At 42.4% G+C, this 12,369-nt stretch overlaps 1 protein-coding gene across 2 annotated transcripts in view; it reads right to left on the reverse strand.

Annotated features, from left to right (window-relative positions):
* Positions 1-12,369, reverse strand: part of KCNQ5 (potassium voltage-gated channel subfamily Q member 5) — a 630,518-nt gene that overhangs the window by 127,814 nt on the left and 490,335 nt on the right. For both annotated transcript variants that reach the window (XM_027972759.3, XM_027972758.3), the window contains exons 4-5: positions 5,614-5,789; positions 4,916-5,041 (exon numbers count right to left, since the gene is read on the reverse strand). In XM_027972759.3, the coding sequence (XP_027828560.1) occupies positions 4,916-5,041; positions 5,614-5,789 (302 nt within the window). The remainder of the gene's footprint in view (positions 1-4,915; positions 5,042-5,613; positions 5,790-12,369) is intronic.

Genomic DNA, 12,369 nt, shown 5'->3' on the forward strand with positions numbered 1-12,369 from the left:
AGTAAAACTTCTGATTCCATCAGGTCACACGTTGGTAGTAAGAAACACTTCTATTTGTGGTACCAGCAGACTTACTGAGTCAGAAACCGATAGCTTCTAAGAGGTGGCAGAAAACACTAGGTCCTGGTAAACCTGATGGAAGGGGGGTTGATTCTCAGAAAGGTGACAAGTGTCATCAAGGACAAGGGTATCCTTGCTCTTTCCACAAATTGGCACCGTTTCCTACTCTTAGATTTTGTAGGGGGATGAATTCATGGCATACATATGGGCTGCATGACCTGTTGAGGGTGCATTACATACAGAGCCTTCCATATTGTTGCTTGGGAAAAGTGTGAGGTCTCTAAGAGCACATTCTAGGACTAACTGGCCAATGCCAAATCCTCTACATGCCTAAAGGAATCATGTCAAGCACAGGTCTCAGGTGGAGGCTATATTCAGAGTAGGTTTATACCTCAAGAGTAAGTTCATACCATCTGCTGCTGTTGCATCTTTAAAGAAAACCCATAACACCATCTTCAACACAGTAAGAGTGGTAAATTAAAAAAAGGACAAGTTGGCCTTCAAGGATAAGGTCGTTACAAGGCAAAACTACTTTAGGAGGATGGGATCTTAAGTTACTTCAGAATAAATCTAAATCAAATCAAAAGGAGGGAAGATAATAACAGGAAAGAAGGAGCTCATAATAAAAAATGAATCCAGGAAAACCTGTTCTTTGATTACTTCAGAATAAACCTGACGTAACTGAAAAGGAGGATAATACTAATAGGAAGTGATGTTAAGCAGAGCTCCGCTATGCAATCAGAAGACCCTGTCCTCCTATAGCTGCCTGGCCTCAGCAACATTCGTCATCAGTGCCTCTTCAGTTGCTCATTCAGAGTCCAGAACATTGTTCACTGAAACCTTGATTCCCAAAGCCCTTCTTCCCTGAAGCTGTAGGTTTGTCCTGAAGCTGTAGGTCTGTCAGGAAGGGCATTGGTCTCTGCTCCTTTGCTGTAGAGGTTCCCCATATCCATTCATGCAGCCCCCATCTGTGGTTGGGTACCTGTCAGGGGCTTAACACCAGCCCTTTCTATGGACTATGGGCTGAATAGTGTCATCTATTATTATGGGAAGAGTTTCCAGGGACCAAAGTTCTCTGAACTGCTATTGCTTTGAGCAGTGCTGATCGCACTACGCATTCCTCCTAAAGTTGGTTTGGGAAAAGTATCTTCTCCATGGAATAGTTTTGCATATAATATTTGGAATTCACTGAATGCTGTATCCATAGACTATAAATTGCATTTTAAATTATATATCACTACTTCAGGTTTTTTTCTTTTTTTAATAAATGGGGATTTCTTTTTTTTTCACCAAAGCCCAGCACTAAGAAACTCATCAAATCAGGATTCTTTCATTTCCTTCATTCCCCTATATTCCGGATGTTTCCTTAGTTAGCAAGGTATGCATTACATGCAAGATGGACAGTTTTAACTAGAAAGATTTCATTGAGGTCTTCATTAATACATAATAAAACATAGAGTATTCCATGGGCTTCCCTGGTAGCTCAGCTGGTAAAGAATCCACCTGCAATGCAGGAGACCCCAGTTTGATTTCTGGGTCAGGAAGATCCCCTGGAAAAGAGATCGGCTATACCCTCCAGTATTCTTGGGCTTCCTTGCTGCCTCAGCTGGTAAAGAGTCCGCCTGTAGTGTGGGAGACCTGGGTTCAACCCCTGGGTTAGGAAGACCACCTGGAGGAGGGCGTGGTAACCCATTATAGTATTCCTGGGATTCCCTGGTGGCTCAGATGGTGGAGAATCCACCTGAGTCGGGAAGATTCCCTGGGAGAGGGCATGGTAACCTATTATAGTATTCTTGGGATTCCCTGGTGGCTCAGGTGGTGGAGAATCCACCTGAGTCGGGAAGATTCCCTGGGAGAGGGCACGGTAACCTGCTATAGTATTCTTGCTTGGAGAATCCCCATGGACAGAGGAGCCTAGTGGGCTACAGTCCATGGGGTTGCAAAGAGTTGGACACGACTGAGTGGCTAAGCACAGTGGAGTATTCCATATTTGTTTTACTTCATTTTGGAGACCTAGTATATGTTCTTATAAGGACAGAACTAGTAAGTTCTCTTGTTTGCTTTTTATGGCTTTAGACAATTTCATTAATGAGTTAGTTAATATCAACAAACCCACTGTGGACCAACCAGGCCTTTTTTTTTTATTCCTAGAAGCTCAGTATCTTAGAAAATTTTTGCTTCTGTAGTCAAGACTAGTTTTTTTTTTTTTTTTTTAGAAAGAGATATAATTAGGCCATTCAAAGATTCTGCTAAATACAGATTCAGTTAAGTTCAGTTCAGTCACTCAGTCGTGCCTGACTCTTTGCGACCCCATGAATCGCAGCACGCCAGGCTTCCCTGTCCATCATCAACTCCCAGAGTTTAGTCAAACTCATGTCCATTGAGTCAGTGATGCCTTACAGCCATCTCATCCTCTGTCGTCTCCTTCTCCTCCTGTCTCCAGTCCCTCCCAGCATCAGTGGCAGTGAAGCGAAAGTCACTCAGTCGTGTAGAACTCTTTGCGACCCCATGGACTGTACAGTCCATGGAATTCTCCAGGCCAGAATACTGGAGTGGGTAGCGTTTCCCTTCTCCAGGGATCCCTTGGTTGATCCCAACCCAGGGATAGAACCTAGGTCTCCCGCTTTGCAGGCAGATTCTTTATCAACTGAGCCACAAGGGAAGCCCAAGAATACTGGTGTGGGTAGCCTATCCTTTCTCCAGGGAATCTTCTCTACCCAGGAATCGAACCAGGGTCTCCTGAATTGCAGGCAGATTCTTTACCAGCTGAGCTACCAGGGAAGCCCTAAGTACAGGTTAAACTTCAGTCGAATAGCACTGCTGCGCTGAAATCAATGAATAGATGCTGCTTTTCCCTGAAAGGCACAGAGATGACCTTTGGAAACCTGCTACGTGGGTTATTCTGGCAAAGAAACAAGCTGGTGACTAAGTACATGGAGAATTTCCCCCACACACTCAACACACAATGCAGTAGGCAGGGGTTAAGTAGGAAGGAGAGTAGTAGGAAGATGGATGGAAGGCTAGAGAGGTGCCAGGTGGATGCACCAGCAGCTGCACCTCAGTACAGAAGGGCGCCCACGGGTCTCAGTCATTCAGCCACATTAGGATTTTCACAGCGATGCAGAAACTAAAATTCAAATCGCTGTCTTCCCCTTGCTGGCTAGAAAAACCTCCTTTTTGCTCAGTTTACTCAGTTTATCCCCACTATGAGTCATACATTTTCACTTGTTCTCAACACATACAAAGTATTTTAGGCATGTCAGATGACAGCTCTCTTCTGGGTTTTCCACTTTCCTTCTTTCAAAGTGGTCATTATTGCTTGTGGGGGAGGGCAAGGAGTTGGAAACCAAATTATGAAACAACAGGATGCTTTGTTATCAGTGACACAATCTTGTAGACATTTAGCTCTGACAATCTAAGGAAAAAGAATCTTAATCTTCAAACGACTATACTTCTGATTCTTACTCATTTTATTGCTGCTATACCAGGTTCTGCTTACTTCAAGCCCTGATGAGTTATCCTCGTCTTTGATGACAATTCTAGTTCTCACTGATGAGCTTCTGACAAATAGCGGAAGAGCGCAGCAGTGAGCTCCACGGGGCAGACTGGCTAACAAACTTACTAATGCTTCAATCATAGTTTAAGAAGATGATGCATTTTTACTTTGGCAACAATCTAACACTCAAGAAATATTACAAGTGCTTTATAAGACAACAAGTTTGCTGGACCAAAGAGACTCTTCAGACAACTCTAACTGCTGTTGTATTTTCACCCTTTTGGCACATATTAAGGAATAAAATAAAAAGAAATGCAGTTTACACATTGCATAAAGCATTCCTTTATCTTAAAACATTCTTATTAGGGTACACAATTCAATGACTGCTTAATAAATTCTTTACAATAGAAAGACAATTTTTGCTTCAGTGCAAAACTATGTGTTGTTTAGAGTATGTTCTTCTAGGTTATCGATTTCTGATTTGATGGGGTGGGGGGGGGCAGACTCTGTACCTTTCATGGCCTTTGAGCTATTTTAGGATTGTGTAAGTTGCAGCAGGAATGCAAAATAATTCTTGTCTATAGATATGTAAAGAAATTCTGTCTGGTGGGGGCGCCTCTGACTTCCTGCTTTCACTGTGGAAGAAGCCAGGTTTGCCTCTGTTTGCAGATTCAATACTCCTAATCTTTACACACTTCTGTTCTGTGGATAGTCCTCTGAACTGGCTGTAACATCTTCTTAGTTCCTTCACTGATAATGACTTAAAATATTTACACATGCTTTATTTTCTATGTGTACGAGAGTCATGTTTTAACTTTTATTTGTTTGGAAAACCATCCTTTAACAACAATATAAAGGAAAAAGAGTAGAAACATTTGAAACACAGTGTCTGTAATCTCTGATCTCACAGATGGTTACCACTCTTTTCTCTTTCCCTTTTTGTACCAAAATTTTACTCATAGCTTTTGTTCAGCTACTATTTCTTTTTTTAAAGCCTCAGATAAACTTTCTGATGAGTGACAAACAACACAACAATTTGTACTTCAAAGCTGCGCTCCACAAAGTTAAATAAGTGAGCTCGTGAACATTTTAATCAAGGTTAAAAAATTATTCATTTTTATTTTGCAACAGACTGGCACGCATGAAGCAGTAAGTTGATTTGTAAGAGAACTTTGTTAGACCTAAGCCGGTGAGGCAACTCTTCAGATAATTAAAAGTGCTGCGTATTTGCACAAAACTAACTTCCCTTTTGGAAGTTCTTTTATAGTATTACTGAGACCACTCATGGGAATCACTGCACTGTATTCAAAGGAAACATCTCACAACATCCCATAAATAAAACCGGATTTTCCCACTCACCGTGCCCCACCAGAGAGCATCTGCGTAGGTAGAGAACTCCTTATTAGCATCCTTTTCCACCAGATAGACAAGGAAAGACGAAAAAATCAGAACCAAAAATCCTATGTACCAAGCTGTGATTAATTCCTAGATATAAAAAGAATGAGAGATGTTTTAGAGGTGAAAAATACTCGAAACACAAACAAAAACAAAATCTAAGCATGATTTCATGTCTTTGACTACTGCTTGGGTATGGTGGTGGTGGTGGTGGTGGTGGTGGTGGTTTAGTTACTAAGTGGTGTCTGACTTTTGCGACCGCATGGACTATAGCCTGCTAGGCTCCTCTGTCCATGGGATTCTCCAGGCAAGAATACTGGAGGGGGTTGCCATTTCCTTATTCAGGGGATCTTCCCGACCCAGGAATTGAACCCGGGTCCTGCATTGCAGGCAGATTCTTTACCGACTGAGCTATGAGGGAAGCCTTATAGATATAAAAAGAAAGAGAGATTTTTTAGAGGTGAAAAATACTTGAAACAGGAACAAAAACAAAATCTGAGCATGATTTCATGTGTTTGACTACTGCTTGGATATTTATGGTGACTTTTACATAATCCACATTGTGTCCTCGCATGGCTTTAGTCAGTTTCTGAAAAGCCCAAGTTTGCTTTCGAAGAGTCTGGCGACCAGGGCGGCCGCGGGTGCGGAAGGTGCGAGCTCACCTTGCTGTGCGCGTAGACCACGGAGCCCAGCAGCTTCCAGGTGCCGCCGCGCCGGTCCATACGCACCATGCGCAGGATCTGCAGGAAGCGCAGGCTGCGCAGCGCCGACGTGGCGAAGATGTTACCCTGAGTTTTGGCAGAAACGACCGCTATGGAGGCGATGAGGACAATGGTATCTGAAAGAAACAGGTTGAAGCAGCCGTTAAGTCGCACAGCCAAGAGGTTTTCGTTTCCCAGAGAGGATTTCAGAACGCGTCACTTTGGCCCTATCTGGGGCCCTGGGAGCAGGACTTGAGCTCCAGGCTGGCGGCCGCCACGTGAGCTCTGTGACGGCCGAGGAGCGGAAGGTGGAGGACGGGGCCTTCTGCTGACCCGTTCTTACCCCTCGGCGGCCATTCTCTGCTTTAGCCATCCTGTTTGGACCACTTCCTGTTTAACTTTCGAAGACCTGGACGTGGCCTTCAGAAGGTCTGGTGCTCTGGGGCGCTTAGGGGCTGGGGGCACCCTCCACTGCAGTCCTGGCGTCACGGTTGGAGGGGGGTGTCCTGCCGGCAGGAGCCCCAGCCCCAAAGCTTCCCCGATGATGCCGTGGAGGCATCATCTAGCTGTGAAAGTGCTGCTTGGCACAATGGTTTCCTGTTTTCTTGCCCCCAAAGCTTGTCGCTCCTTCCTACAAAAATTCCACTTCTGTTGTTGTGTCTGCAGCTTTGCAGACTGAAAGAAAGGCCTCAACTAAGCTAAATACTTCAAGCGCTCTGGGTAGAGTCCTTTCTAAACTGCTGTCAGTCAGTTTTGTGTAACTTCTGCACTCAAGTTAATTGACATTCCGTTTGTTATAACAGAGGAGGCAATTGTACACACTGTGCATGGGAATGGAGATTTAATGTCTGACATATTGACATTTGGCTTAAACCATACCTGCTAAAAAGAGCAGCTAAGGAAAGCACAGAAAAGATAAAGGAGGACTTAATCGCTCCAAGGGTAAATATTGGAGTGACGGAAAGTAGCTTTGAAGCGGGAGGAGTGAAGTGGGATGAATAGCCTCCAATGGCGATTTTACGGTAAGTCAGCTTGACCTGCTCATCCTCAATAAAATATCCTTTCTGCGCCAGGTGGGCGTGCAAGGCCAGGCAGCAACACTCAGACCCCTCAGGGTGCAGCATTTACTATGTTTCTGTGGTCCTCAGGGTTAACCGCTGAGTGAATGTGGATTTTTCATTCAGCCCAGTCCTTCATGCTCGCAGGAAGGTCTGGCCCCTGGATGTGGACTGTGAGGATCTTTAGAGTCACTCTCCTGGTGCCCTCTTGGGTCACGACTTGGAGAGAGGGTTGGAGGTTGGCACACAGGTCAGTGGAAGGCATTTCTACTCTTAGATCTGTAGGCTGAGTGAGTTTGTGGTTGGGCCCACAGCCAGCCACAAACGAATCCTTTTCTTTTTCTCTGTAGCTATTGGAGAGGAGAGGAAAGTGAATATGTTAATACAAACACCAGGCACATTAAGTGACTAGGAATCAGTTGCAAAGCAGAATGTACAGTGTAGTCTTACTTAATAAAAAATACATTATACAACTAGGAAAAACATGTGAGGATATACATAGAATATTAATTCTCTCTATGGGTAGAGAGGCGGGATGAGAATGTGGATAAAGGACTTTTCACTTTTGAAGTTATTAATTTCATTAATCTTGGCGTTTTATAACAATGAAAACATCTTTTGAAATCAGGAAAAAAACTTTAAAAAGAGTTAAGTGTGAAAACATCTCGGTTTTCATCATTCAGAGGGATTTTCTTCTGAGACAAGTGGTTTATAGACAAAGAAACATTCCTTAGATGGCCCTGCTGGACATACATAATGCTTCTGTTTCTCATTGTAGTACTGCTTCCTCACAAGTGTACAAAGAAAAAGAGACAATACCCTACTTACTGTGCTAAAATATTAGAAATAGTTGAAATAAATAAATGACTAGTGTGGGTGCAGAAAACACAGACTTGAAATTTACTTTGCGCAGGCATTTTCCTTAGTGTGACGTTTTTTACAAATGTCATATTATTTTAATCCTTGTAACACCAATATCGGTTAGATATTCTAGATGGAAAAAGTGAAACACAGAAAACACATATTGTATCAGGTTTTAAAAATTAGCTATAGAGCGGTTACACTACAGCACAAAAGTATGTTTTTAGTGACAAAACCTAGAGGAAGTAAAAGAAGCCCTGTAGGTCTGAGACAGTTTCGAAAACTATGCACACAGTGAATCATAAACTAAAGATTTTAGGTCACAAAATATGCAAAGGTAACCACAGATTTGATTTAACACCCTTATTGCAATTCAGATCAGAAAGTCAGAATTCAGTGAAATGAAGTCATAAGTGAGCAACCAAATGGCATGGTGAGTCAGCAACAAAAACACTTCTGCTTGGGTTATAGTCATCGGCTGGAGTTTTGCTGTCGGTATATCTAGAGATTTCCCAGGTTAATATTTTAGAAGTTATGAGTACTTTTGTCTTATTTTTATGTAATGTATGTATTATTTTTGTAGTCCATTACTTAGGAGACTAGAGCTTCCACAAGGTTGGATACTTGTATCCCAAGTACCTAGAACAGAGCAGGCACTCAGTAAATGTTTACAGAATAAACTCAAGTTAATAAACATTTAAAAGTAGCTTGAGCTTTCTTCTCTTACCACGTCAGTGGCTTAATAACTGGAACATCAATCAAAAATACTCTTAAGTTAATCAAACCAGCACAGAATTCTACAGCAATGTAATAATTTATAGCCGTCATTCACTGACATTTATAAAAAGCAATACTCACTAAGGTTTACCTTTTAGAAGTATGGGTAGGTGTGGCCTTTAAATATGGCCTCAGGAGGCTCCTAACTGCCCTCCTCTCACAGAAACACCACATGAGCAGCTACACATGCAGAAATTCCCTCTGGAGGAAATCCAGAAAGAGAACGCTCACATCAAAACAGCAGGAGAGGCTGAGACGTAGTCACCATAACCCCCACTCCTAGCATAGTGCCAGACACACAGGAGGGACCTCAAACTCCTAGTTTCTCCCTGAGAGACTGAGAGTTTGAACCCCACATTTAGCACCCCAATTTTTAAGTCTCCTACCAGGGGGATAGGTCCCCCAACCGCCTGGCCCTGAAAGCCGTGAGGCTGGCATCCATGAGACACACGCGGTAGCCGACAGGAAAGCAGGCGTCAGTGAGCGTGAGCCCGGGGCTGTAGCAATGCCCATCTCCCTGTCTTTTCCTGAGAAGATTCTACTTGCCTCCTTTACAAGCTACTGCCACAGGTCAGGCCTCTAATTTAGATGCATCTGGAGAGTGACTGCAGTTCTCTCCTGAGGTCACAGGAGCCAGTGGACATATCTCCTGCCCTCTCCCTCTGGCCTGCTCCAATTTGCCAGTCTCCTTCTCGAGGAGTTTTTATACATATCTGGTGGCCCAGCTTTTGAGGCTGCTGGGAGAAAAACCCCTGGATCACTTGGCTTTGACAGCCAACAGGGCTTGCATCCAGGAGTCCTACAGGGCTACAGCAAAGAAAGTTCTTGATGGGTTCAGGACCCCGCAGTCCCCCGCCCCCACCTCATGGCTATATATTAGTAACTGGGTCCAGCACAGAGGGAACTGGAGAAGGGAATGGCAACCCACTCCAGTGTTCTTGCCTAGAGAGTCCTGTGGACAGAGGAGCCTGGTGGGCTGCTGTCCGTAGGGTCGCACAGAGTCGGACACAAATGAAGCAACTTAGCGTGCACTGGAGAAGGAAATGGCAACCTACTCCAGTGTTCTTACCTGGAGAGTCCTGTGGACAGAGGATCCTGGTGGGCTGTGGGGTCGCACAGAGTTGGACACAACTGAAGTGATTTAGTAGCAGCAGCAGCACAGAGGGAGCAGGTGAAATGCCCACCTCCCAGTTTCTCCCTGGATAGGGTCTAATCACATACTTTCCCAGATGCTGCCTGAGGGTCCAACTTCCAACTGGCATTCATCCAGAAGATGACTGTGACCCTCTACTTGAGACACTGATGAGTCTTGGCACATATTTGACCACTGGGAGCCACTAAGAACACAGTGGTTAGACAATTACAAATGTTTCAGAGACAATGAGAGGCAAAGGCTAGGCTAATTGATGATGTTCATCTCCTATACAAGATCTGTCAGTCAAGACTAGTACAGGTGGCTAGTTTTATCTGATGCACAGAAATTAACAGAGAGTCAAGGAAAATGAAGAAATAAAATAATATGTTCCAAACAAAAGAACAAGACAAACTCCCAGAAAGAGATCTTAGTGAAACAGACAACCTGGAAGAAATAGTTAACTTACTAGAAACATACAATCTAACAAGGCTATATCAGGAAGAAATAGAAAATTTGAACAGGCCAGTCACTAACAAAGAGAAGGAATCTGTAATCAAAAACCTCCCAGTGAACAAAAACGTCCAGGACCAGATAGCTTCAGTGGTGAATTACATCATCTGAAGAATAAATACCAATCCTTCTCAAACTCTTTCATAAAAAAAAACAGAAGTAGAGGAAGCATTTATGAATTCATTTTACAAGGTCAGTATTACCCTAAAAGGCTTCCCTGGTAGCTCAGTTGGTAAAGAATCCACATACAATGCAGGCAACTGCCTGCAATGCAGGGCACCTGGGTTCAGTCCCTGGGTCAGAAGATCCCCTCTGGAGAAGGAAATGGCAACCCAGTCCAGTATTCACGCCTGGAGAATCCCATGGGCAGAGGAGGCTGGCAGGCTATAGTCCATAGGGTCGCAAAGAGTCGACTGAAGTGACTTAGCACTAGCACTAATCTAATATCAAAATCAGACAAGGTTTTGGACCTTGTCCGAAGATAAAAGTACACATCCGTGATGAACATAAATGTAAAAGTCCTTAACAAAATCTTAGGAAACTGAATTCAACAATACATTAAAAGGATCATATACCATGATCAAGTAGGGTTTATTCCAGGGATGCAAGGATGGCTCAGTATCTGCAAATCAGTGTGATACACCACATTAACAAAAGAAAATTAAAGTGATATAATCAACTCAATAGATGTAGAAAAAGCATGTGACAAAATTCACACACTTTCATGATAAAAGCTCTCAATGAAGTGGATATAGAGGGAATGTACCTCAACATAATAAAGACCACAAAGCAAGCCCATAGTGAACATCATATTCAGTGCTAAAACACTGACAACTTTCCCTGTAAGAACAGGAACAAGTTCAGGATGCTCATGCTTGCCACTTTTATTCAATACAGTATTGCAAGTCCTAGTTAGAGCAAGTAGGCAAGAGAAGAAGTAAAAATCACTCAGATCAGAAGGGAAGAAGTAAAACTGTCATTACTTGCAAATGACAAAGCATTATGCATAGAAAATCCTAAACATTTGACCAAAACAAATGTTGGAAATAATGAATAAAGTTGTACAGCACAAAATAAATAATTCAAAAATCAGTTGTGCTTCTACACACCAACAACCATTTATCAGGAAGAGAAACGGAGAAAAAAGTCCCATTCATAGCCACGTCAAAAAGAATAAAATATTTAGGAAGGAATTAAACCAAGGAGGTGGAAAATCAGGTCAGTGAAAACTACAAAACATTGATCAAAGAAACTGAAGAAGACACTAATATGGAAACATACTCCACACTGATGGAACAATTCATATTATTAAAATGTCTGTACTACCCAAAGCAACGATTCAATGCAATCTCTATCGGATTAAAGTGTTTTTTTCTCCCCCCACAGAAATGGAACATTAGTTCTAAATTTGTATGGAATAACAAAAAAAAAACCCTGAATAACCAAAACAACCTTGACAAAGGAGAACGAAACTCGAAACATCACACTTCCTCACTTCATATTATAATACAAAGCTGGAGTATCAAAATGGCATGAAACTGGCATAAAAGCACACAAAGGTCAACGGAACAGAACAGAGAGCCCAGAAATGAAGCCACACACATATATGGACAATTAACTGATGACAGAGGAGCCAAGAATACACAGCGGGGAAGGGAAAGAGCAGTCTCTTCAATTGATGGTGTTGAGAAGACTGAACAGCCACATGCAAGAGGGTGAGACTGGACACTATCACATGCCGCTCATAGTAATTAACTCAAAATGGATTAAAAACTTGAATGTAACACCCGAAACTATAAAACTCCTAAAAGAAAACAGGGGGTAAGCTTCTTGACATTGGCCTTGGCAATGATATTTTGGGTTTGACATCAGGAGTGAAGGCAAGAAAAGCAAAAATTAACAAGTGAAACTATAGCAAACTGAAAACTTCTGTATAGTAAAGGAAACCATTAACACAATGGAAAGGCAATGAAAGAGAGAAAATGTTTTCAAATCACATAGCTGAAAAGAATTTAATATCCATAATATACAAATAACTCATACAACTCAATAGTAAAAAAAAAAAAAATTAAAAATTGGGCAGCAGATCCAAATAGATATTTTCCCAAAGAAGACATACAAATGGCAGATGTATTGAAAAGGTGCTCAATATCACTGATCATCAGGGGATGAAAACCAAAACCTGTTAAAATGGTGATTATCAAAAAGGTAGGAGATAACAAGTGTTGGTGAGGGTATGGAGAAATGAGAACGCTTCTGCTTTGCTGGTCAGAATGTAAACTGGTGCAGCCACTATGGAAAACAGTATGGAGGATCCTCAAAAAATTAAAAACAGAACTATCAGAGCAATCCTATTTCTGGGTTTATATCCAGAGT

The sequence above is a fragment of the Ovis aries genome, chromosome 9 (genome assembly GCF_016772045.2).
Source record: "Ovis aries strain OAR_USU_Benz2616 breed Rambouillet chromosome 9, ARS-UI_Ramb_v3.0, whole genome shotgun sequence".
In the NCBI taxonomy this organism is placed as follows: Eukaryota; Metazoa; Chordata; class Mammalia; order Artiodactyla; family Bovidae; genus Ovis; species Ovis aries.